The 27,247-nt window shown below is 42.7% G+C and overlaps 2 protein-coding genes across 8 annotated transcripts in view; one reads left to right on the top strand and one right to left on the bottom strand.

The window, feature by feature from the left end:
• Slc2a12 (solute carrier family 2 member 12) overlaps positions 1–16,638 on the top strand; it is a 68,657-nt gene extending 52,019 nt beyond the window's left edge. For 2 of the 5 annotated variants that reach the window (XM_075947726.1, XM_075947754.1), the window contains exons 5-6: positions 1,548–1,648; positions 12,975–13,219. In XM_075947726.1, coding sequence (XP_075803841.1) covers positions 1,548–1,648; positions 12,975–13,048 — 175 coding nt within the window. In that variant the 3' untranslated portion in view covers positions 13,049–13,219. Of the gene's footprint in view, positions 1–1,547; positions 4,670–12,931; positions 13,220–14,962 lie in introns of those variants that run through there. The other 3 variants (XM_075947735.1, XR_012907687.1, XM_075947744.1) reach the window with 3 other exon arrangements.
• LOC142834853 (TATA box-binding protein-like 1) overlaps positions 5,127–27,247 on the bottom strand; it is a 29,480-nt gene continuing 7,359 nt past the window's right edge. For 2 of the 3 annotated variants that reach the window (XM_075947777.1, XM_075947769.1), the window contains exons 2-7: positions 13,865–14,043; positions 11,365–11,447; positions 11,161–11,224; positions 8,488–8,591; positions 8,306–8,400; positions 5,127–5,648 (exon numbers count right to left, since the gene is read on the bottom strand). In XM_075947777.1, coding sequence (XP_075803892.1) covers positions 5,569–5,648; positions 8,306–8,400; positions 8,488–8,591; positions 11,161–11,224; positions 11,365–11,447; positions 13,865–13,999 — 561 coding nt within the window. In that variant the 5' untranslated portion in view covers positions 14,000–14,043 and the 3' untranslated portion in view covers positions 5,127–5,568. The remainder of the gene's footprint in view (positions 5,649–8,305; positions 8,401–8,487; positions 8,592–11,160; positions 11,225–11,364; positions 11,448–13,864; positions 14,044–27,247) is intronic. The other variant, XM_075947762.1, reaches the window with a different exon arrangement.

Here is a 27,247-nt window from a genome sequence, read left to right as displayed (position 1 = left end):
CTCCCATTATGCCAATATATAGAGATAAAAGAGCTCGCTGGGCAGTGTGCAGAGGCAGGCGAGTCTGTGAGTTTGAGGCCAGCTTGGTCTACAAAGTGAGCTCCAGGACAGCCAGGACTGTTGTACAGAGACACCCTGTCTTGAACCATCCCCCTCGCCCCCCAAAAAAGGAAAGAGGACATTGAGCACCAAGGAGCCGATGGTGAGGATGGAGAAAAGCCAAAGGAACAATGTATTATTAAAGTTAAATGTTCCAGGACAGTATGGGTTGAAAAAGACAGGCTTAAGACTCCAGGAGTCTCAGTGAAATAGGGGCCAAGCTGACTGAAGGGACAGGAAAGAGAACCCAAGTGAAGACAACCCTATGGTTTTGCTGTGGAGAACAAAGGTACTGGCTGGCCTTCCACTCACCATGGCTACAGACCACCCAGTGACCTGCCGACCTTCTCTAGTGTGGTACTAGACAGATCTTCAGCCTTCCCTGCCCAGGACTTTGAAGCCCGAGTGCCTGTCACCTACAGCTTCACTTCTCTTCCTTGGCTTAGATTCATTGCTCCTCAACCCATCCACCCCCACCTAGGCTGTCATTCAGGAAAGACTTCTCAGTTTATTTACAACAAATAGGTTCAACCAGTTCCTTTAGGGTTAGGGACAAACTCTGAAGTAGGACGTTAGGACCTACGGCCACCTGTCACAGTTCCCCAAGGAGTCTGACTTCCCTACTCTTTGAGATATTTTCACACTACCTCCTGCTTTCTGTTGTGACTTCTAGTTGGTGCCATCTGTGAAGATCATGCTCCCAGTAGCCCCTGTACCCTGGCCAGAGAGCACAGTCCCTCTAAGTACTGGCCCAGTGTATTCTGCGAATCAAGGAATCCCAACCTGAACTCCAGTTGCTGAACAACAGATCAGCAATCCCTGCCTCAGCTACTACCATCCTGTCTCCCTTTTTATTTTCTCGCCAGCACACCCTCAACTTACGGCTTCTGAGCTTGTCCTATGAAAGCACAAGCCCCTTGGAAGCCAGAGTAACACCCAACCCCACCCACAGTGCCCGCTGTGACCCGTTCCCTTCCCTGTGGAAGAGAGGAAGGTTCAAAGGCGTTTCCTTCTGTTAAATCAAAGGGGAGAGTACTTTATGCTGGTGGACATCATGTGCTGTTGATGGGGAGTGAGGGCGAAGAGAGACACAGTGGGGAGCTAGACAAATGCAAGACAATGAATCTGGATTTGGGGCGATCATGACTCCTTTGCTGTGGGTAACAAAAGGTACTCTTGGAGTCCTGGCCAGTTATGAGGGCTGCTGTGGCCCCATTCTCAGAGGACAGCTGCCTAACTTTGTTCTCTGTAGGAGATTGCCCAAAGGCTGTAGGTACATATCCGAATTCTTAGCACATTAAGGCTTCAACCATGAAAATGTTTTTTCCATGACCTAAACCATGACAACCCCAGGGTGATTTTTAAAATAATAACGCTGCAGATTTCTTTCAAGCACAATATAAACCAAGAATGACATTTTCATTAGCGCCTCTCTCTCTCTTTTTCAGGAACTATGTGAAAAACAACATTTGTTTTATGAGTCATCACCAAGAAGAATTAGTGCCAACACAGCTTCAGAAAAGAAAGCCCCAAGAGCAGCTCCCAGAGTGTAAGAAGCTGTGTGGCAGGGGACAGCCACAGCAGCCTTCTCCAGGAACCTAAGGGGCTCAAATCCTTACATGTGGTGCTGTGGCAGGACCTACTACAGGGGGCTCGGCCGTGGCTTCTCCTCAGTGTCATGGAGAGCTTTTATATGGACACCCTGAAATTAGAAAGACAACCTTTAATCCTCTTCCCCAAATGGGACCTTTGTCAAAAGGTAGATGAGGCAATACCAATGCCCTAATGTATCAGGTTAAAAAAAAAAAAGAAACAATAACAAAATCCCAACAGATTCAATACCTTCTATATTCTCTCCAGTGCAGCCTTTGAAAGACTAAGTTCTAGTGACAAGGTCATCCTCTGCCTTAAGTTGTCTAGGATGCCAGTCACAGCACTTAGGCACAGAAGCATTCTGGGCGGCATTTACTATCTTTGCCTCTGAAGACACCCCTTGCTCTGGGTCCTCTGTCAAAACACGGCGGATGACTCAATTGTACCTGTGTTGTAGATTAGGGACTATGGTGTCCTGGGGAAGCCTACTGACAACTCAAGTCCACCATTACCAAGATTACGTAGCTAGTACAGCACACATAATGAAAAAGTTAATCAAAATAGCCTTTTTAAAATTTTATGTGCATTTAAAAAATGTTAAATAAAGCATTTTTTTTCCATTTTTTAAAATTAGAAAAGTCAATTTAAAAATCCTTGGGACCATATTTCTTTAGAAATACCTTAGTGAATATTAGAAGTCTGACGTAGGTTATTATTTATCCAGATCTCTAAGCACATAGGTTTAAAAACTGTGTTCTGGGAACGCTTCCGTCCTAACCTGCAGCCATGCACAGCTGCCTGCCCTTCTCCCCACTCCTCAGGAGTCTCTCTACCTCGGGCTGCGGCAGGCTGCCCCACTGCTCCCTTTCAGATGAATGCAGACAGACTAAAGGACACTGGTGTCAGGACAGGTCCCCGCTTCCCTTCTGGGATGGGCAGCAAGGTGTGTTTTTCCCACAGGATGCACTTCTCTGCCTATTTCTGCAGTTCAATTTTAAGATTTGACAAAACATTTCACCAACAGAATGTGCATATGATAGGAAAACCTGTGGGAAAGAACCTTCAATCATTTAATAAACTACAGAAGGCACACAAAAAATAAGCCTTTAAGTACAACAGCCTAACTTGAAAAATAATTCAAAGAAATATGAACCCGAAAAAAAGAGCCCAAACCCCTTATTTTGGGATTTTCTTCCTTTCACTCCCAAATGGTCCCAGTCTGATGGAGAGGTACATGGCCATCACACTATCTTCTAGCCAAGTGGAAAGACAGTGAGTGCCCACAGCATCACAGAGAGCAGCCCCCGAGCCTCAGGAGCATGACGGGAGGCCTGGTTCTGGCAATGCATTGTCTAAGTTAAAGGGGACAGGAAGAAGCTGAGATTGAAATCGTCATTATGTCGCAGTGTATCTCACATTGAGTAGGAACGTGTGCTGTTTTCTGCTTGTTGTCATAGGCGAGGGTAAGGTGTGTTCTGCAGAGTATCACTTTAATTTTACTGGAATTACACGCCACGATTTAAAACAAAAGAGAGAGTCGAGGCAGGCTTTATCTTTTTTCCCCTCCAAGTATCAGATTAAGATATTTTAAAAAGTTAAATAATTTGATTTTAAACATATATGGACACACATACTCCGCTTTCTCGTATTCCTTGTGAATGGACAAGAAACAAGCAAAGGCAACTTGTTACTAATAACTTGAATGTACGTACCATAAATGTTCTAATGTTCTCTTATTGTCCCAAGTATGGAACTAAACGCTTTTGTTTTCAAAATACTTTTTTTACCCAGTATTAGCCCCATCCCACCTCCAGCACACAAAGCCTTTAGTTTTGAAAAATAAAAAGGGGGAATACTTAAAATTTGTCTGTATATATTCACAGTTTTTATTTATATAAAAACTTTTTACAGTACTTGTAGAAAACCAGGTGACATGAGACTCACGCACTCCTTCCCAGCTTTGTTTAGAGGACTGCCCAGGAAGTTGCCAGGGAGCGCCCACACGGCAGGGACATCCAGACTTGGTCATGCTTTCTTGGCTCCTTCAATAATTCCCAGGAGCTTCCGATCTGCCTGGCTTGCACGCTATTGAACTCGGAACACGTTGCGTCCTTTGGATCTGCCCCTTCCCTACCTAAGTCTCTGCTCACATACATATTTCTGTGTTTGTGAACACTGCAGACAGGAGATCCCTGCTGACAGAGCAGGCGGGAAGACCTCAGAGCTCTAGTCTAACCTCTAACTGCATTTCCCCCCCTGGTCTCTAGGATTTTGGCTAATGATCTTACAACAAAGCAAATAAAAAAACAAATGTAAAAACAATTAAAAAATTTTGAAGACTTAAAAAAATCAGAATTAAGTATGAGTAAAGCAAGTATAAAAGTTAGCCTTTGCCCTACTCTTTGAAGGAGTGAAAGGCAGGGTATGAGGCAGCTTTTAAAGAGGACAAAATGGAACACAGAATCCTGTGTACTGTTCAGTGCAGAGCTTAAGCTATCCTTGTGAGAGATTATGATATGTAGAAAACTTACTCAACACAGAGGTTCAGATGTTGCAAACATTTCAAACTATATTAATAATTCAGAGTTTCATGGGAAATAGTTTAGTGCATGTGGAGAATCTAATTTTTGACTCCACCTAGCTCATCTGCGGGTAAAAACCACTGCTGTCTACAGTGACACCCATGTGATCCTGCCTTCCCATCAGAGCCCTGCATGGGTGAGGCCCTGTTTCACACCGACATCACAACTTTTAGGAGCAGTGCTCACAGACTCCAGTCACCTCTACCTCCACTTAATAAGACAAAGTGGAGACAAAGACGAGCCCGCCAATGGCCAATGGTTCAAGTACAGCTCTGAATCCCCAGTGGTACAGCCACAGCTTGTGGGCACTTCTTGTTACGACAGCACGTTATCACCTTCTGACACGATCTCTAGTGCAGACCCTCAACTCCTCCATCCACTGAGTCTTTTCAGAGGAACCAAGGTAATACGAGGTTCAACCCACAACAGCTTCCTTCCTGTGCCCATCTCGAGGGGAAAAGGCCTCTTTAAAACTACAATCCCTTTGCTTTTAAAAGCCATTTACCATTTTCTACCATAATTAAATTAGTAACACAAAACATCGTTAATCTGTGGAGCTCTATCCTAGTTGCCTAGAGCTTATATACAAGTTTTTATTTCCAGTCTGCAAGAAAGATTCTAATTGATATTTGGTAACAGAGCATGAAAAGATACTATATACATGTAGCATACACACATACATACATACATACATATATATAATATATATATATATATACAAACACTCTTCAAAAAGAAGCCCACACACTTTAGCTAAAGTCTAAGCCTGCATAGAATTTAAAAAATTATGAATACAGTTCCTTTAAAAGAGAAAATGGTGCGTAAAGGTTACAGAATGGATGTGAAGAGAGATCTTTTCCAAACTTTTATTTGTGCACATTCAATTGAAAAAGATAACTTTTACAAGTTCTTTGGTGCCCATATTCAGCATACAAAAATGTAAAAGACTATTCACAAATAAAACACATTAGCTCAAACTGGAAAAATGACAACAATAAAACAATTTTTTTAAGGTAGTGCACACTGTGACAGCTCTGCCTGTGGGGACATGAGAATTACTGCGGAAATAAATAGAATGTCCTTTTGTAAAAGCAGCAACGTCATGTCTTGTAAACTTCCTTTTTATATTACAGCAAAGTTTGAAGTAAAAATCCAAAGGGACTGGAGCTTACACTGTAGCCGTGAGTGGAGTCTACTCCCTCGGTCACTGTTGGTCCAGTTGTCCTTGTCTTTTGAGTCCAATGTGCAGCAGGTTTCAAGGTGCTCAGTCAGAGACTAGCCAACCAAGTGTGAGTTATAAAATTTCCTTCCTGCTTTCAAACACAAATGGGTAGACCTGCTCCACAGCAGTGGCCACAGCCTTTACGTTGGGCCCTGTAAACAGAACCAAGAAGGGTTGAGAGGAGCCCAGAAGAGGAACCCTAGGAAAACTGACTTCCCAGAGTTAAACACACTTAACACCTGGTTTAGAAGCTCAGGCCACTGTCAAAACACTGCACTTACAAAATATATATGGAAAACCAAAGCAAGAACCCAGAGAACACTTTTCCCCCTAGAAAACAAAGTTATGTGCTTTACTTTTTTGGCACTGGCATGAAAAGCTGATCTGCCACATAGCAGGACAAACGGCACTGGAATCAGTACAGGACGAAGGACAAACTGGATACAGGCCATCCTGTTGGCCACTGTCATCAGATTAGACTCCAACTGAGGGTCACAGGCCATCAGGGACCCAGCCAAGTGACGCAATGCTGCTACTCACACACCGGCTCTTACATACAAGGTCTAAAAGTCTCCAGTCTCACATGTTGGTACTGAGGTGGCTGCTGGGACCCTCAGAGCTCATCTAATGAGGCAGAGTTCTGGGGGGAAGCATCAGGCCATGTTGTGTAGTAATTAATTATGTAGTAATTATAACCCATGGAATCCTGGATCATTTAAATGATCAAAGAAAATACTAAAAAGGAAAAATTGTTTCTTCAGTTTATGAACAAAACTTGTTTCACTAGTATATAGTTACCTCTTGAAAAGCCATGAAAACTTAGCTACGCACTGACTGAGCAACACGTTCTTTCTGACTCTCCCACCCGCTGTTGAACGATCCATTTCATAGGACGTTCCAGATACATGTACACATGGCATAGAAATTAAACAGGTCACTTGCCTTCAGCTTGTTAGGGGGTTTAACCGATCATCTATCAATTCCATAATTATACATTTAAAAGAAATGATCACACACACAGGCACAGTAATTAACCAGGTTAATTTTCTTAAATTTCTTATAGTGTCTTTTTTTTTTATCAACTCAATAAATATACTCTGGGGGTAGGGTGGGAGTGGAGGGATGTTAGTCTCACAATGTAGTGCTGGATAGCCTGGAACTATGTAGACCAGGCTGCCGGCCTGAGTGCTTGGTTAAAGGTGTGAGCTACTATACGCAGCATACACACATTTCTTTAGGTTTACATTCTGTTATTCCATTCCTAGAAGAGACTTAACTATATGTGGGGCTGTCTCAGAAATCTAGGTTCAGAAGTTTAGAAGCACCCGGAGTCTGAGAAAAATGAAATTGTTCCTCACTACCTGCCCCCACCCTGCTTTTTTTTTTTAAATATGTTTTTTGAGATAGGGTTTCTCTGTGTAGTTTGGAGTGTGTCCTGGAACTCGCTCTATAGACCAGGTTGGCCTCGAACTCAGAGATCCGCCTGTCTTTACCTCCCAAATGCTGGGATTAAAGGCGTGCACCAGCACCAGACTCAGGTGGACGCCTGGCAATTGACTTTGACAGGCCCCAGGAGGATGGGAAAACACATGGCATGAAGTAAGCTGTAGCTCATCTGTTCAGTCTTCATTCTTTTAAGAACCAAAGAAGCAAAATTCAACAAGACTAAAGACTATCTTTGCTCAATTTTGTTTTGGGAGCTTGACTCCTAAGCAATGTCCAAGTATAATTTATCATCACAGTGCATTTAAAAATCAGCCTGCAAGCTAATGCCTTCCAATGCAAGCCTAGTGAAGCCACCTCTTCCAACTCCTGAAAGGTTCAAAAGATAATGAAGCACGGAGAACGTAACAGACAAAAGTCAACTGTATTGGAATATTTCACTCATCTCCAGAGTTCATAAAATAGTTTTTTCTAGGTAATTTAAATGCAATATATCATGTTTATATATGAGCACATGTGCACGCGCACACACACAAGTCTAGGGGAATATTCTTATTCAAATGACTGCAGAGAGTATGCTGTGCACTAGGTGCAACACTGAGTACGGCAGGTAAAGACAACCACACAGGACACTGAGAATGAGCCTCATTAGGATGCTAATGAAGGCACAGACACAAGACAAGCACAGCACAGATTAGATGTAAGAAATAACTAACCCACAGTGCTTAAAGAAGGTGACCGACTTCCTAGGAAGTGTAAAGAAGTGACTATAGGAGACAAATTAGAAACTGTTCTTATTTTGTTTTTCGAGACAGGGTTTCTCTGTGTGATGGAGGAAGGTCATTGGTTAAATAAAAAGAAACTGCTTGGTCCTCATTGGTTAGAAGATAGGTGGGAGGAGTAAACAGAACAGAACGCTGGGAGGAAGAGGAAGTGAGCTCAGACTCCACAGCTCTCCTCTCGGGAGCAGACGCCTCAGAGAGACGCCATGCCCCAGCTCCTACCCAGGATGGACTTAGGCTAGAATCTTCCCGGTAAGACTGGTGCTCACAGATTATTAGAGATGAGTTGATCGGGATATCAGAATTAGCCAGTAAGGGCTAGAGCTAATGGGCCAAGCAGTGATTAAAAGAATACAGTGTCCGTGTAATTATTTCGGGGCATAAGCTAGCCGAGCAGGCGGCTGGGGTGTTGGGGACGCTGCCCCGCCGCTCCTTATTACTACATCTGTGTAGCCTGGTTGTCCTGGAACTCAGAGATCCAAGTGCTAAGGATGCCCATTACATGCTCTTCTTATCAGTGAATCATAAAACGGTATCCCTCTTATCGTCTGTGCAGAGCAATTGTGATTTATGTCAGAGATTACCTGTCACTGTGATGCTTCCTGTTGAAAATATCTGTAATGTAGCTCTCAGAGACTTTATCCGATAGCACACGGCAGGATGAAGTTCAGGTTCATAGCTATATAAAAACACAGTTATGTTTTGTTATTTATACTCAATGGCAGCTTCAAAGTCTGTATGTTATCTTGGTTCTCCAAAGACCTACCTGGCATGAGGTCTATTGTTCTTGGTGAATTCTGGCAAACGGATTTCAAAGGGCATGTTACAAACTGCCAAAACATTCACAACCTTAAAATCTGTAAAAATTACCTATGGGAGAGAAGTAGAACTCCATAAATTATTTTGAAGTACATACAAAAAAGTGCTACTTATGGCAACTTGTACTAATTGAAAACCCTCAATATCACCATTTTAAAATGGTACTTGTATAATTAAAACTATATATGTCATCTTTTAAACTTTATGTATAACTTAGTCTTAATATTGAAAATGGAATATTAAAGAACAAGAAAAGTAAAGGCACTAAAAGCAAGGAATTCGAGAGTCAGAGTGGAAAAGCTGCCACTTAAGGAATTCAAAACCCAGAGTGAAGGCTGGGCTCTTAAATTCAATGAAAAGGCATTTCTGTGGGCTCAGGCAGATGTCAATTCTTGTGATGATTCAGTCAAAAGCTACTTTAACTAGTGGAGATTTCTCGACACTTCTAAGCTTATGCTAGGGAAAGAAACTTCAACGTCAAGCTGCAAGTAATATTTTTTTTAAATGTTTTTTTGTTTTATATTGTTTTTTGGGTTTTTTTTTTTTTTTTTTTTTTTTTTTTGACACAGGGTTTCTATCTCTGTATAACCCTGCCTGTTTTGGAACTAGCTCTGCAGACCAGGCTGGCCTCAAACTCAGATATCCACTTGCCTCTGCCTCCTGAGTGCTAGGATTAAATGTGTGCGCCACACCCTGTGTGCAAGCACTATTTTCTTAACATTAATAGCTACTCCTACCAATTTCTTCAACTGTTATCTTTTAAAAAATATTTCTCCTTTTCCTTTTCAGTCTCTCTGTGGGGGAGGTGCTGGGGATTAAACTCAATGCCTTATACATTTCAGCAAGTCTCTACCACTGTGATACACACACACACACACACACACACTCATACTCAGTTAAACATTTCCTCCCCAAAACATAGTTCTAGGTGACAACTATTATCCCATCCAGTGCTGCATGGAGCAGTAGAAAGCTAGATGCACACCACAGCTACACTTTTAAGCATCCTCTGCCACTTCCTCATACACAGTGGCCCCTGCTCCTCACTGCAGTCCACTTCCTCATGCATAGTGGCCCCTGCTCCTCACTGCAGTCCACTTCCTCATACACAGTGGCCCCTCCCTGCTCCTCACTGGCAGTCCACTTCCTCATACACAGTGGCCCCTCCCTGCTCCTCACTGGCAGTCCACTTCCTCATGCACAGTGGCCCCTGCTCCTCACTGCAGTCCACTTCCTCATGCACAGTGGCCCCTGCTCCTCACTGCAGTCCACTTCCTCATGCACAGTGGCCCCTCCCTGCTCCTCACTGCAGTCCACTTCCTCATGCACAGTGGCCCCTCCCTGCTCCTCACTGCAGTCCACTTCCTCATACACAGTGGCCCCTCCCTGCTCCTCACTGGCAGTCCACTTCCTCATGCACAGTGGCCCCTGCTCCTCACTGCAGTCCACTTCCTCATGCACAGTGGCCCCTCCCTGCTCCTCACTTCAGTCCACTTCCTCATGCACAGTGGCCCCTCCCTGCTCCTCACTGGCAGTCCACTTCCTCATGCACAGTGGCCCCTCCCTGCTCCTTACTTCAGTCCACTTCCTCATGCACAGTGGCCCCTCCCTGCTCCTCACTGCAGTCCACTTCCTCATGCACAGTGGCCCCTCCCTGCTCCTCACTTCAGTCCACTTCCTCATGCACAGTGGCCCCTCCCTGCTCCTCACTGCAGTCCACTTCCTCATACACAGTGGCCCCTCCCTGCTCCTCACTGGCAGTCCACTTCCTCATGCACAGTGGCCCCTCCCTGCTCCTCACTTCAGTCTACTTCCTCATACACAGTGGCCCCTCCCTGCTCCTCACTGGCAGTCCACTTCCTCATGCACAGTGGCCCCTCCCTGCTCCTCACTGCAGTCCACTTCCTCATACACAGTGGCCCCTCCCTGCTCCTCACTGGCAGTCCACTTCCTCATGCACAGTGGCCCCTCCCTGCTCCTCACTGGCAGTCCACTCTCTTCTACAGCCCTGGCAGAGAACACTACCTGTTCAAGGACATCGTGTCTTTCTCTTTTATTTACTCTCTTGAACACGACCTACCGAGGCCACATTGTAAGGAGTAATTTTGTTTACACTTTGACAAGCCAGCAACAGGTGACATTACACAGCAGAGGGCGCCACCCACTACATCTGCAAACAGGACTCTATAGCTCTCTCATCATCCTGACAGGGTTTCTCTGGGAATCAGTCCTGGCTGTCCTGGAACTCCCTCTGTAGACCAGGCTGGCCTCAAAACTCACAGAGATCCACCTGCCTCTGCCTCCCGAGTGCTCGGGATTAAAGGCATGAGCCACCATCTTCAGGGACCAGCTATTCTTTAAGCGACCAGAAGACATTTTCTGATGAATGTATGTGTACAATAGAGACAGGTGGGAAAACGTGAGTTCAAACAGCATTAACTTGCAAGTAAACAAGTCACTATGGGAAAGCAACTAGGGGAAAACCAGGATCTTTTCCAAACCCCACAGAGCCATATTTGGTTACCAAATCCTTAAGATTTGTTTAGTTTATTAAACTTTTTAACTTTATAAAATTAAACCCTTGAATATGTGCAGTATGCATATTTTTGGAAAATGTTACCTGAAAACCTAGTTTCTGCAGACTACGGGCTAAACGTCTGGCACCAAATTTAGCTTCTTCTTCACTGCAGATGAAGTAGAAAAAGACGATCAGTGGCACAGACAATGCACTCATCACTGAAAGCATGACTGACTGTATCTGTGGTTTCCAGTCCTCCCCATGAAGAGCAAAGCAGAGGGTAACGCTTACCCAGGTAGTACTCACCTTGTTGCTCCAGTGCAAATAATTTTTCCTGAGGACCAAATTGTAGCTGTAATTCTAGGTTTTCTAAGCTTCATTAATACTTTCTAGAAAAAAAAAATTCATTCATCTAAATAAGCATTACTCTTCGGAGAGTTCTGTCCCATGTGCCTGTCTAATGCCCACTTGTGACACTAAGCTTATATAAGTCATCATTCTGAAGTCAAGTTTAGCACTGAACACAATGAAGTCTGAAGACGGAGTTACAAGTGTCTAAACAGACCTAAGAAGAAGGTCTGTAGACAACTCTCCCTGCAGAGTCCTTCCCTTGCTTGATTACATGGAAATGATCAAACCAGAACACAATTCAATCTGAGGAATACTTAAAATTTGCCAAAGATCAAGAAAACACCCAAATTAAAAAATGTAAATTTTCAGACAAGTAAGAAACAGTAAAATGGTGGGGCTGGAGAGATGGTGTAGAGCACTGGCTGCTCTGCCAGAAGACCAAGGATCATTCCACATGGCAGCTCACAACTGTCTGTGCTCCATTTCCAGGGGATCTGACCCCCCACACCAATGCACATTTAGTTTCTAGTTATAAGAACTTGAGATAATATACTTAGGGTACACTGGCATTTAGTTTTTAGAACTTAAATTGAGCCTTGAATTACATTCCTAACTTAAAAAAAATTGTGTGTGTGTTGCGTGTCTATGATATGTATGTTCATGTATATGCTTGTGCAGGTATGCACCTTGGTGTGTTCTAGTCCCTGTGTCCACTGAGAGTCTCTCCTGATGCTCACTGGCAGGCTGCTCATGGACTTCCAGGGATTTCATCTCCTCCTCCCTTCTCTGCACGGAACAACATTCATGACTGCATCTAGATTTACATGGGTTCTGGGCATCCTAACATCAACTTTGTACAACACGTGATTTACCCACTAAGCCATCTCCTGAGCCCCTCATTTAAAAATTTGTGTATAGTCATTTTAGACTGCTGGGTTTTAGAGGCAATTTCTTTAATTAATAAGCATTTCATCGACTCACCATATTCATCATCCATGCTCTTTCCTTTCTCCCTGCTCCCACTTCAAATAGTCTTTCTTTCCCCAGTCCTTCTAATGTATTACATATGTATGCACGTTATGCTTGTATGGTTTATCCATTAGAAAATCCAAAATCCACAAATTAGAGAAAGTATGTGATATTTATTTTTCTGAGTCTAGCTTATTTTACTTTATAGGGTGATCTTCATTGCATCCTTTCCCCAAGAAATGACATACTCATTGAACATTTATGCCACGTTTTCTTTACAGACACCTAGACTGATTCTGTAACACAGCTATTTTCAAAGACCCTCAATTTACAGTTCAGCAGTGTGTAAGAGTCTACCTTCCCCCGACCTTTTCTGTCCACATCCTTGCCAGTTGTGGTGGTTTGAATGAGAATGGCCCAGCGGCTCCTATGTTTGAATACTTGATCCTCAGTTGGTGGATCTGTTCGGGACGGATTAGGAGATGTAGCCTTGTTGAAGAGGTGTGTCACTGAGGGCTGGCTTGTGAGGCTCACAAGCCCATGCTATTCCCAGTGTCAGTCTCTCCCTGACCCCCAACTCTTCCTCATGCTTGTAGATCAAGAATGGGCTCTCAACTACTGTTCCAGTCCAATGCCTGCTTGCTACCTGCTGGCATGCCTCCCACCATGAGGATCCTAAACCCCTGAAGCTGTAAGTCTCCAATAAACTCTTTCTTCTATAAACTGCTTTGGTCATGGTGCCTCCTAACAACAGAAAAGTCCCTAAACACCAGTATTTGTTGTTCCTTCCTTTCTTTATGAGAGCCACTTTGATTAGATGAGATGGAATTTTGGTGTAGTTTTAGTTTGTATTTCTCACACTTCTAATATTTATTGGCTGCACTTCTCAGTATGTATTTTTATCAAAGCCAGATGCACACTTACTGTCATTTATAAAGCTGACATCGAATCATAAAGATTTTGTTCTTTATTAATAACACTAACACTTTGAAATGTAATAGTTTCTTTTGCAGGGGGTTCAAGACAGGGTTTCTCTGTGTATCCCTGGCTGTCTTGGAAATCAATCTGTAGACCAGGCTGGCCTCAAACTCAGAGATTCACCTAACTCTGCCCCCCAAGAGTTGGGATAAAGGCGTGTGTCACCACCACCAGGCACAAATGTAGTAGGTTTCACAAAACATAAACTCTTAAATCTAGGTTAGAATATGAATTAGCAATTTATTATTAAAAATATCTTAGCTAACTAAAATGGAACAGGAAATTTGCATACAATAAATATAAATTAGGACTCGTACTAGGATATAAAGCCACCAAGACTCAGAGTAAGTGGCCATCTCCAGGAGAAGGGCCACTTCTACAGGGCTCCCTGCTGCGTCAATTCCAACTAACATGGAGCAAGGTGCTCACAAATTCCCTGTCCATATAGTATCATTCCCCGCACTGTCAGATCAGGCTGTATAGGACACCAGGAGATTCTGATACTTACTCCAACGTCACGCTTATAAATGACATTTGCTCCCTCTAAAGCAATCTTCCTCAAGTTCAAATGGCATCTTGTTCTAAAAACACAGACTACATTTGTAATTAAAATGTCCAATGCAACATCACTGTCTGCATCCATTGGGGTAGTTTAAAGACTTAGTTTTCCACCACGAAGATCACATCCTGGGAAATCAAACAAAATAAAGTCACTGAACTTAAATATTCTGCTAACTTGTTTTCCACAAATAATCTTAAAACTAAAATGCAAGAAATATAATTTTCAAATATTACAAGAATCAAATCATGTCTCTTCTTACCACTAAAAATGCCACAATAGATATAACATATTATCTTTAAATAACTTTTAATCCTTAAAAATGAGAAACTTTTACATGCAAGGATCTGCCCCTATGTTCTAGGTGTGCTATAGTTACAGTAAGAATCCAGGTACATTATACTCAAGGGCTAGATTTTGTGGTCCCAATGTCCAGTTATTACTGAATCCTTGCAGGTACAAGATAAAAAAACTAGTATTTTATATAAGAATTCAATTATGTGACTGGCATAGTGGCACATGCTCATAATTCCTGCACTTAGAAGGCTAGGACAGGAGGACTGCCCCAAGTCTGGGCGACATAGTATGACCCTGTCTCAGAAAACTGAGAAATAAACACTTATACAATCATACAGTATTCAATTCTATTCATTAACCATACCTTAATTTCACTATATTTTTCTTACATTTTTGGATTTTCATTTTCTGTTCAAGTATACATCTGAGCTCTCTTTAATCCTTGACTTAAGGTTAATGTATCCACATTTATAAGTAGAATTTTAATAGTTATAATTATAGCATATGTGTGTACACACATATATGCACACACTTTTTTGTACTGTACTGATTATCAAGTCTCAGAAAAATTGGGGTAGTTTCTTGACAATATAAAAGCGCTTATTTTTCAAAGTATTTGAACCAGTCATTTGCTTGAGATTTCTTGAAAACTAGTTTTATTCATTTTGTTAACAGGTGTTTTAGGACAACTGAAGTCTTCTGTGGTTGTGCTAAATTAAAATTATGTATCTTCTGCTTTTTAATTTCCAGTGTACAGAATTTTTCCTGCTTTCTTACTGGTCCCTACAAGCCTTGGCCACAGCAGCGCTCACCACTGTCTCTGGTGTGGCTCTCCCGGGGTTCTCTGTCCCTCACACCTTGCTCACATGTCTTTCTGCTCTGGTTGAATTGATCCTCTCCTGATTTTCTTGGCCCATGCTTATTTTCTCTCCTAGATTTGCTCAACTCATTTTCTAATTTCTTACAATGAAAAATACTTAAGCTTAAATTTCTCTTCTTTACTTTGCATAAACTTCGAAGGCCACTATTACCTGCGTTATTGGTTGTATATTTTCATTACCTGTCAATTCTAATAACATTCAAAATTTTCTGTTACTCTTTTCTTCTTGGATGAATTATTTGAGTTATCAAAATTTAATATATGCATGCGCTCGTGGAATTGCTGTCAATTGGTAGTGACTGAGCCAAGCAAAGAATAAACAAGTTTATACACAGAAATGGGTAACAACACAGACATGCTGTCTGCATCTAAAAGGGACTTGAAATATATTTTATGTATGTGTGTGCCACATGTGTGGAAGAGTCCTCGAAGGTTAGATCCCTTCAACCTGGAATTGCAGATGGTTGTCAGCCACCATAGGGGTGCTGGGATCTGAACCTAGGTCCTCTACAGGGGCAGTTAGTGCACTTAGTCACTGAGCCATCTCTTCAGGCCCAACAACTATTTTGTGAACAGTATAAAATACAAACACTTAGATGAAGGTTCATGTTGTTTGTTAGTGTAGGGACGGCTCAAAGGTGAAGAGCACTTGCTGCTCTTTGCAGAGGGCATGAGTTCAGTTCCCAGCACTCACATCAGGAAGCTCCCAAACATCTCTAACTCCAGATCCAGGGGAACCAAGGGCTTTGGCCTCTGTTGACACCTGTACACACAAGCATTTAACTAGTATGGAGTCCTGATGGGAGTTCATGTTGTCTTACATATGTAAATATACTTACATATTTAAATATATATACATATATATGTCAGAATGTTAACTTTTTTCAGAGAATTAGCACATTATATTTCCCCCCTCCTTTTCAGTAGAATCTGGACTTCATTTTTGTTTTTTGAGCAAGGCTTTCATGTAGTCTAGGTTGGCCTTAATGTACCTGAGGATGAACTTGAACCGGTAATCTACCAACTGAACTATATCCCAGTCTTGAATCTGAATTTATTTATTTGCCTATTTATGTTTTGTTGACAGAGGGTTTCTCTGTAGCTTTGGAGTTTGTCCTGGAACTAGCTCTTGTAGACCATGTTGGTCTCAAACTCACAGAGATCCGCCTGCCTCTGCCTCCCGAGTGCTGGGATTAAAGGTGTGCACCACCACTGTCCAGCTTTGAATCTGAATTTTTATTTTATTTTTTTTTTGGTTTTTCGAGACAGGGTTTCTCTGTGGCTTTGGAGCCTGTCCTGGAACTAGCTCTTGTAGACCAGGCTGGTCTCGAACTCCCAGAGATCCGCCTGCCTCTCCCTCCCGAGTGCTGAATCTGAATTTTTAAATCAATTAGTATATATTAGGGTTATTGTTAAAAAAATTAAGCTATTTCTATTTTTAAGTATCAACAACTTGCATATTCACTGCCTAGGACTTACATTATAAAAATGACTTGATCACATATTTTGCCTCATTTTTCAAGTAAACCCCTCCTCTGAGTTTGATTTGTCAAATATCTCAAAATAAAGTGTTTAAAATTGGTATAGGAGGTCCTTCTGTATTTGTGTTGATTTCATTGGTTGAATAAAGAAGCTGCCTTGGCCTTTTGATAGGGCAGCCCTTAGGAGGGTGAGGTAGACAGAACAGAATTCTGGGAGGAAGAAGGCAGGCAGAGCCGCCAGCCATGAAGCTACCAGGTCAGACATACTGAATCTTTCCTGATAAGCCACAGCCTTGTGGTGACATACAGATTATTAGAAATGGGTTGAATCAAGATGTGAGAGTTAGCCAATAAGAGGCTAGAGCTAATGGGCCAGGCAGCAATTTAATTAATACGATCTCTATGTGGTCATTTTGGGGATTAAGCTAGCCGGGTGGCTAGAACACGGCCAGCCTGCTCTCATTACAACATAAAATTACAGCCGTCCTGTTTTCCTGAAATGCTGTGTACCCAGCAGTCTATACAGTGTGCTATGGAAACTGACAGGGCCTACCCCTGTGCAGAGACTGTATGTAAGGACAACACAGCCTTCCCTGTGCAGAGACTGTATGTAAGGACAACACAGCCTTCCCTGTGCAGAGACTGTATGTAAGGACAACACAGCCTCCCCTGTGCAGAGACTGTATGAACAACACAGCCTTCCCTGTGCAGTGACTGTATGGACAACACAGCCTCCCCTGTGCAGAGACTGTATGGACAACACAGCCTCCCCTGTGCAGAGACTGTATGAACAACACAGCCTCCCCTGTGCAGAGACTGTATGAACAACACAGCCTTCCCTGTGCAGAGACTGTATGAACAACACAGCCTTCCCTGTGCATAGACTGTATGAACAACACAGCCTTCCCTGTGCATAGACTGTATGGACAACACAGCCTTCCCTGTGCATAGACTGTATGGACAACACAGCCTCCCCTGTGCAGAGACTGTATGGACAACACAGCCTTCCCTGTGCAGAGACTGTATGGACAACACAGCCTCCCCTGTGCAGAGACTGTATGGACAACACAGCCTCCCCTGTGCAGAGACTGTATGGACAACACAACCTCCCCTGTGCAGAGACTGTATGTAAGGACAACACAGCCTCCCCTGTGCAGAGACTGTATGTAAGGACAACACAGCCTCCCCTGTGCAGAGACTGTATGGACAACACAGCCTCCCCTGTGCAGAGACTGTATGGACAACACAGCCTCCCCTGTGCAGAGACTGTATGGACAACACAGCCTCCCCTGTGCAGAGACTGTATGGACAACACAGCCTCCCCTGTGCAGAGACTGTATGGACAACACAGCCTCCCCTGTGCAGAGACTGTATGGACAACACAGCCTTCCCTGTGCAGAGACTGTATGGACAACACAGCCTCCCCTGTGCAGAGACTGTATGGACAACACAGCCTTCCCTGTGCAGAGACTGTATGGACAACACAGCCTCCCCTGTGCAGAGACTGTATGGACAACACAACCTCCCCTGTGCAGAGACTGTATGTAAGGACAACACAGCCTCCCCTGTGCAGAGACTGTATGTAAGGACAACACAGCCTCCCCTGTGCAGAGACTGTATGGACAACACAGCCTCCCCTGTGCAGAGACTGTATGGACAACACAGCCTTCCCTGTGCAGAGACTGTATGAACAACACAGCCTCCCCTGTGCAGAGACTGTATGGACAACACAGCCTCCCCTGTGCAGAGACTGTATGGGCAACACAGCCTCCCCTGTGCAGAGACTGTATGGACAACACAGCCTTCCCTGTGCAGAGACTGTATGGACAACACAGCCTCCCCTGTGCAGAGACTGTATGGACAACACAGCCTCCCCTGTGCAGAGACTGTATGGACAACACAGCCTCCCCTGTGCAGAGACTGTATGGACAACACAGCCTTCCCTGCGCAGTGACTGTATGGGCAACACAGCCTCCCCTGTGCAGTGACTGTATGGACAACACAGCCTCCCCTGTGCAGAGACTGTATGGACAACACAGCCTCCCCTGTGCAGAGACTGTATGGACAACACAGCCTCCCCTGTGCAGAGACTGTATGTAAGGACAACACAGCCTTCCCTGTGCATAGACTGTATGAACAACACAGCCTTCCCTGTGCAGTGACTGTATGGACAACACAGCCTGCCCCATGCAGAGACCAGACAATACAGCACCTATATCTAGGTCTCTGGCTCTCTAGCCTGGTGGTTGGTATTCACTGCAGAGTTACTTCAGCAACTGCAACCTCAGATGACGTGGAAAACACTGCCACCTCCCGGCTCTGATGACAGATTTCGTCAACAGCAACCACACCACATTTTCCACGTGAATTTAAACTGAGAGGCCACAATAAACACTGTCATAAAAACAAAGCAAAAGTAACCTAACATCCAATGGAGGAGCAAAAAGTAAAACTAAACAAATCTGCTTCTGCACAACAGAAGAATCTTGCTACCCTAAGAGACTGGCATTGCAGCTGTGGATGTTGGAGGAGCCTTGAAGACTGGATCACAAAAGTAGCATACATAATCTGAGAAGTGGCAAAAACAGACCACGTTACAGGACCACACAGTCCTGAGAGATCTCTCTTCCGCAAATCAGACAAACTAACACAGTTCCAGACCAACATCGTATTCTCTATCCCAAACAGTAGATGGAAAAACATCCATTTTACTTCCTCCACCACACTACCCAAGAGTCAACAGTCCCCTGAGAACAAGAAAAAAAATCTTAATTTCCTTTAAAGAAAAAAGCATGTTCTTCCTATTCTCTGAGATGCAGCATCAGCTGTGGAAGAGGAGCTGTCATGGTGCCTGCATTAGTTTTGTGACACTGGTCAGTCAGCAGCTCTCTCCAAGTCCTCAGCTCCTCTTCTGTGACCTGGTGATACCATATGTACAGCAAAGGGAGGGTCAAATATTGCTATGAAGAACACAGTAAGTAGCGTGCACCAAAGCTGTCCCCAGAGTTACAGTAAAACATGGTAACTGAACACTTTTGAAAGGGCTGACAGAAAATTCAGAGTCATTACAGTAACAGATGAAAAGAACCAGATCCTAACAGGTTAGGCAGGGGTCAACAAACAACAGCCAATGGACCAGTACCTGGTTAGTAAAAGTTTTCCTGGAACTCAGCCATGCTCACGTTTCCATAGTGACTGCAGCACAAAGTGAGTGGTTCTGAGTAAGACACACAGGCCTAAACTATTTATTGTGTGTCTCTAAAACAGTCTGATTCCTTGGCCAATCCACTAAAGTACACCAATAAAATACTCAACCCTGAAAAACATAAAGCCTAACTTAAAATTAAAAGTAACAAGGAGCATCCATGTAAAAAAGTCTTTGACTGAACAAACCAGTATAAAAGATATTTAAAGGGCAGCATCAATGATCTATACAGATCTAATGGACATGGGTGATGTTAAGGAATTACTGTGAATTTTGTTAGGTGAGATACTGGAGTGATCATCCAGACATCCACAATGATTTCTAGAGATTTACCCAAGTATTCAGGAGAGAATGTTATGTATCTGATCAACTAACTTAATACACAAATTCTTCCATATCAAAGCCCAGTTTAACATATTTCCTGGGGTCCAGGTGGCTCTCAATGTCTGAAATATTGCCACACAAATTATTCAAAGATGAGTGTCTAAGGGGAAAAGATGGAGACATAATATAGACAAACTCAGGAATTATACAGACAACTCCATTAATTCCAGAACTATTGTCATTTTAGATACATCACCTCAAGGATAAACTTCCTATTACTCCCTTTACCCCACCTTCCTGTTCAAGGGGCAGCAGAGGGGAAAAAGGAAGATGAGTGTGGGGCCACAGCACAGCCACATAGGTGAACCGAGACCTTTAGCTTCTCTGGCAGGTAACATTCTATCATGAAGACACCCCTGTACTTGTCTCAAGAGCGTAGACCTCAGGCATCAGTACTCAAGATTAAGGTTTGTTGGTTTTTTTTGCATAACAATGCAAGAAAAGAATTTATAGTATGCCTGGACTCACACAAAAGGCCAAAGGCTATGTCACCAATATTACATAAAACACTGAGTAAGGGCTGAAGCAAACACAGCTCATTACATTAAACAAAGTTAATATTCACTATGCATGCACATCTCTTCCTACTAACTGTATTTCTTATTCTAAATGTAAACACTACTACCTGTAACCCAGCACCTGGAAGATCATTGCAGGTTCAGGGTCAACCTGGGCTACACAAACTGAGATCTGCCTCACAAACAGCCCAAAGACTGGGAAAAGGTGACATTCATGTAGATAACTTGCACCAAAATGATTATCATTGTTTCTGTTTGTTTTTGAAATACTCTACAGAGAAGGCCAGAGAGATAGCTCAGTAGGTAAAGGGTCTTGCTGCCAGCAAGCCAGACAATCTGAGTTCCATTCCTGGGACCCACACAGTAGAAGGAGAGAACTCCAGCAAGCTGTCTTCTGTCTGACCTCCACACACTTCATATGGCCATGTGGGCACACACACAAATAAATAAATATAAATGAAAGAAGATTAAATGTGATAAAAACGCTAGAGAGTTACAGAGACTATTTCTTATTAAAAATAATTCTCTGGATTGTTGGCACCTGTCTATTGAAAATATACCCAAAGCAACATAAATATAAGTTTATTTAATGCCCAGTCAATGATATCTTTAGGTAATGGTTTCTAAAAGGCACTGGGAGATTCCCCTCCAGGCTGTGCAGCTGACTCCTGGGAGCTGTGGCTTGCTGCCACTACCCTGCACCGCAGGAGTGGATTTTACTATAACCATTGCAAGCCAGGGACAAGAAATTCCAACTTGAATATGCTTTCTACAGAATACAGGTTTTGTACCTTTATAAGCTGAACCAAGAGCCATCCACATTTTATTGAACAAAAATTTAAATTTGGGGGTTCAAATCTAAAGATATACCAACTACACACAGACAAAATTTATCTTAGATATATTTCTTAATACTTAAAGTAAACTCTGTGATAGTTAATCTAAATTGTCAACTAGACGGCACCTAGCACCACCTACAAGATGCGCCTCTGGGCAAGATGGGAGGGATTACCTTGACTGGGTTAACCAAAGTGGGTGCCACTGAGGATGGCAACATCCCCAGGCTGGACCCTGGACTCCTTAAACAGGAGAAAGGAAGCTGAGCACAGCACTCATCTCAGCCTCTGGTCTTGGGCTATGGATGTGTTGTGATCAGCTGCCCCAAGCTCCTGTAGCTGTGAATTGCGAACAAAAAGAAATCTTGTCTCCCTTAGGTTGCTTTCAGAGTAGTCTGTCTCGGCAACAGAAAAGGAAAGAGACACTGTCTGTCTTTCCCAAATTCTCTCTATATGAATGTATGTATTTTCACTCCCTTTTGAGACAGAGTCTCAGTAGATAGCCCTAACTGCCTGAAACTCATTTTGTAGATCCAGCTGGCCTCAAACTCACAGATCCACCTGCTGCTGCCTCCCAAGTGATAAGATTAAAAGCACATGCCACCACACACTGCAATACAATTAAAAAAAAATGCCATTTCTGATTATTTATGAAACACTCAAAAAGAAAATAAAAGTCACCCATAACCATAATCACTGTTAAGTTTATCTAGGCTGTTGAATTCATATATTTATTTGAGCATATTAAACAAGGTTGTGATCATACACAGTGCTATTTTATAAAGTCATGAAGGGATTTTATAAAAAATTTTTGGCAAGGGCTAGACATGGCTCAGTGGTTAAGAACACTGGCATTGTTCCTCCCACACTATACGGTGGGTCAGAACTGTAACTCCAGTTCCAGGAGATCTGACACCCTCTTCTGACCTCCGTGGGCTCCAGGCAACATGGGTGATGCATAGACATACATGCAGGCAAAATAGTCATAATACAAAAAAGGGATGAAGATGACAATAATAGTACCTTCTGATAACTTGAGATACAAAAAAAAAAAATAGCAATAGCTAACAGCTGATTTTCCTGAGTATTAACGAGGATAAATTCTTTAAATGCTGCTAACCACTTAGATTTCTTTGAAGTTAACTGTTTTATATCATTGGTTCATTTTCTTTACGCATAAAGCTCTTATATATAAATATTAGCCTGCTTAATTTATTCCTCCTGCTGAAAATGAGTTCAATGTACTAACAAGTTTAGACCACGAACTATTAAGACCTGGAGGAAGGGCCAGCATGGGGAGTGGGAAGAATTAAAGGGAGAAAACTGGAAAGGCGGGGATGGGTCAAATTGTGTCATCTCTGCCATGTTGAGGATTTTCATATTTGTCCCAGCTGCAGTGGTGAGCTAGCAGAGCAGGATGGGAAAGAAGTAAACCATTACCACTTTGCAATGGGAGGACAGAGGATGAGAGTGGTAAGGAAACCTGGTCAGCAGTTCAGGAAGAGTGGACCAGAGTGGCACTGGGTGACAGGGAAGAGTTCAAGAGACAAGGCAAACAGGGCTTTGTGATAGACACAGGCATGAGAAAATGGGACAACTGGAGGGCGACTTTGGGTCTCTGGCTAAGACTATCATTTATTGACACTGAAAGGAAGGTCAGATAGCCCAGGAGAGGGAAAAAATAGGTAACAATTTACTTGGTCCATTTTGAACTCCAAAAAGTTGTGAGACATCTGAGGAGATACAGAACCAATCAGCAAAGCACCTACCTTTCAAGCAGGTCTTGGTCTGGATTGAAAATGAAAGTCTAGAAACTCTAATGTGGAAAGCAATTAAAATCATTATGAGTAAAGTTTAAAAAGTTGTAATTGAGAAGTCTGACACAAGCCAAAGCCAGAGCATCCTTATTCTGAGTTTTTTTTATCATGTTATTGTGCACCGGTTACAGGCATTTCCAAACTGAAGCCTCTCCAGTGAAGTCTGTCCTGTTTGATGTCTTCTTGGTAGATAGCAGGCTGCTCAGAAACACAATCTAATTCTTTTTCTGTATCCTGGCCTTGGCATGGTTCCCAAGGCACTATACACACTCAATAGAGTTTAATTGTTCTCTCACGCACACAAGGTGCACAAAGCTCAGCAGATTACCGTTAAAGCAATCTCTATGAGCCACACGACTGGTGGAAAGGTACTGAGGCAGGTGCCCTGGTGCCCTCATGTGTAAAGCTCGGCACACGACCTCCCAGAGTGCTAGGCCATGGGCAACACTGAGCGCAGTGCCTACACTGAATGCACACGGTAAGCATTCAGACTCAACTATTCTTCCTGTTCTATAATTATCTCCTTTCTTCCTCTTCCATGAGCAGAGAAATGTTCAAAAATGGAAAGGGTTTCTGGTGATTCATTATCGTCTTCAAGCTTTGGAACACAAAAACACTTCATGTGTCTTCAAATTTAAAAGCAGAAAACAAAGCATACAATTTGATGTGTCTGATCAATAAAATTAGTATGGGGGAACCTAGATTTAGCTACAGATTTAAATAACTCTAGCCTTAACAAAACTATTTTAAATCAAAATACATGATGACTACTGGCTTTGGGACAGGTCTAGGTCTGACTGGTGATGAAATGTTTGGTTGAGAAGCAGGTATGTGTGGAAAGTGGGCAGGACTGTCAAAGATTAAAATAATTGTTCTGCTAAACTTTATTTAGGTCCCTACAGAAGCCAGAAAACTCTATATAATACAGGTTTAGGCATTAAATTTGAAAATTAAGCTTGGGCTGCTCATTTAATATTAAGGTACCGATTCTCTTGAGGGGTCTTCCATGTGTCCCTATTTCCACTGAGTACAAACTACCGTTTGAAACATTAAGAAGGGATGGGGTGGCTCATTCCTGTAATTCCAGAAACCAGAGGTAAGAAGGGAGGGTTGCCTAGAGCTGAGGCCAGCCTGGGCTACAAGGTGAGTTCCAGGCCATGCTGGGCTACAGAGTCAGCTACTGTATTTTCATCGCTCTGTCTACTCCTTAAATCAGACGTTCTTCTGGAAGTCTAGAGTAACTCCTGAGAAGTTAAATTAGTAGTTGGGGCAGTTAGGAATGCCCTAAAACTGTATAAACAGAACCTCTCTGTGTGCTTAGAGGGGTTGTTGTTTCCTTCATATTTTTTTTTTTTTAAAAAAAGTCATCCGGGAGCTTTCTAGGCTGCCAGCTGCTATCTATGAACTTTATGGCTGGCTCCTATGTCAATCTTGACTTACTACAGACTTAGTTTCACATTTCCAACTACCTACTAGGTATATCTATTAAATTAAACCAACTCACCCAAACAAAATTCACCAATCCCATAAGAAAAAAATTCACTTTGCTTCTTCTAGTGTTTATGTACAGAGTTATTATCCAGTATTAATTTATCCCAGTTAAAAATGTCAGAATGTTCACTTGTGTATGTTATCCCAGCACTCTGGAGGCTGAGGCAGGAGGACTGTCATTAGTTTAAGGCTAGCTTGAGCTACAGACAGAGTTCCAGGTTAGCCCGGGCTAGAGTGAACCTGGATGAAACCCACACCCCTTCCCACCAAACTCCAGACCTCTCCTTGGCATATCATTTTTCTCTTATGTTCAGTTAACTTCGAATCTAGCTTCTTTTCTGTGTCCACAGCAACGATTTTATTTTAGGATTTTTTTTGCACTGCATTATGGTAAGAGCCTCCTACTAGAACTCTTCTCTGTTTGCAACATCTAGTCCATCTACCAAGTAACTACCAGAATTATCTAATTGTGCCACATTCCTACTTTAAAAAAAAAAAAAATCTCTTGGCTCCCCGAGACAAACAAAATAGGATCTAATCTACTTGGCTTGGACTGCTGCGTGCTTCCCACCTCCAATTTTCCTTTTATAACTGAATCTACTTAAAATGCACCCTTACAGTCTCTACTTTATAGCATACTGTTTGTAATGGCTTATCTCTTTCTGCTTGTCCCCGTTCCTTCAACTAACAAAATCTTACTCCAACTACACATTTAGTACATAACTAAAGTCAACAAAACCCTGTGGGAATTCATCAGAGAACAATGGTCAGGGGAGGAAGCCTCTTAGCAGTTATAGTCCGGTGGTAAAAGTAGACAACAAATAGGCCAGCCATGAAAATAATCAGAAAGAGTAACCTAGGAAATGAACAAGATGATGAGAGGTACTCGAAGAAGAATGATCCAGGGAAGGAATTTCAACTACCTTTGGGAACGAGACGAAGGTCTTAAAAGGAGATCCTAAGCAGCCAGCCCACGGAACTGGAGGCCATCTCAGCAGAGTACTCAGCCAACGAAGGGATCTGTCTGCGTTCTGTCTACTAGATTGCAGATTCAAGATCTCTTGAGAAAAGGCTCAATTTAAATGTCTTTAGCTCTTGGATCAGTAACTTGGTTGAACACTTTTGGAAATTGAAGGACTGGGGGCAAATGGAAAGAACAGATTTTATTCAAGGTGGCAATAAATATAGAAATTAAAATCTAGACTTATTTAAAAGAAACAGTAAAGCAAGAGGCAGGTACTCTCATTTATATACTGCACTTTTAATATTCATTTCCCCTGGCCCTGATTACTCCCTTCTTCATTTCACCCAAGGAACCTCAGGCATCTCTTAGGCTATTCCATAATAACTGGTCACCACAGAACGACCAACCTGTCAAGTCTCTTTCAGGATGCTATGCATTTCAGAGATAATAGTTTTATTTCTCTATTTAGACAAAGTAGCACAGTTCCACTGCTAGGCATGGTGGCCCTCAAGTGTAATCTCAGTAGCTGGTGAGCCCAGAGGATCACCAGTTCAAGGCCAGTCAAGGATACAAATCAAGATCTCACCTTGACCTCAAGACAGACGGACAGACAGACACTGGTTTCAGTCATCTGAAGCTCTTCTAATTTTAACAAGTAAAAAACCCAAAAGCTACAATGAAGGCACACATTACAAACACTTGCTGCTTCTCAGAGACATGTCTGAGATATACCCAGCCTGTGTGCTAAAGCCTACCACTCCCAGACCTACGATGTGTACAGTGTGATTCCTGCCTTGCATCCTAGAGGCAATGGGAACAGGATGGTGATTATTTGTGCATCTAAACATACCTAAACATAGAAAAGGTACAGTAAACACACTAGGTGACAGGAAGTTCTCAGTTCCATTACAATGAAACCACCATCATATACATAGTCCATCAGTAACCACACCTTCATCAGATAGCACAGGAAACTGCCCAGGTAGGTCTGCATAGCACTGAGTTTTTAAATTACTGCTGAGCTGGAAGTCTGCCATACTGGAACTCATGGTAGCAACATGCTGCCAAGAAGATGAGAGAATTATTCATATGGACTTTTTTTTTTTAAGCATATGTTCTCATCTAGAGACTTCAACTCACTATGCAGCTAAGGATGACCTTAGACTCCTAATCCTCCTGCCTCCACCTCCCAAGTGCTGTGATTACAGTCATGAGCCATCATGCCTGGCTCATCCAATATATGCTATGCCATAGATAATTTTCCTCGAACCTCCACAACACCACAGAACAGAGTACCTTTTTTAGTAGCACACCATATCTGCTGAAGATCTATAAATTGGTGACAGCCTTCTTTAACACGGCTGTGCTTCCATGACCTCCTTAAGCATGAACAGCAAAGACACTGGGCTGTGGCCAGCCCATGATCAATTCAAGGCTGCTGAGGGCTACCTTCACCAGG

Source organism: Microtus pennsylvanicus, chromosome 1, assembly GCF_037038515.1.
Source record: "Microtus pennsylvanicus isolate mMicPen1 chromosome 1, mMicPen1.hap1, whole genome shotgun sequence".
Lineage (NCBI taxonomy): Eukaryota > Metazoa > Chordata > Mammalia > Rodentia > Cricetidae > Microtus > Microtus pennsylvanicus.
Note: the sequence above shows the minus strand (reverse complement) of the source record. Positions and strands in the feature narration are given on the sequence as shown.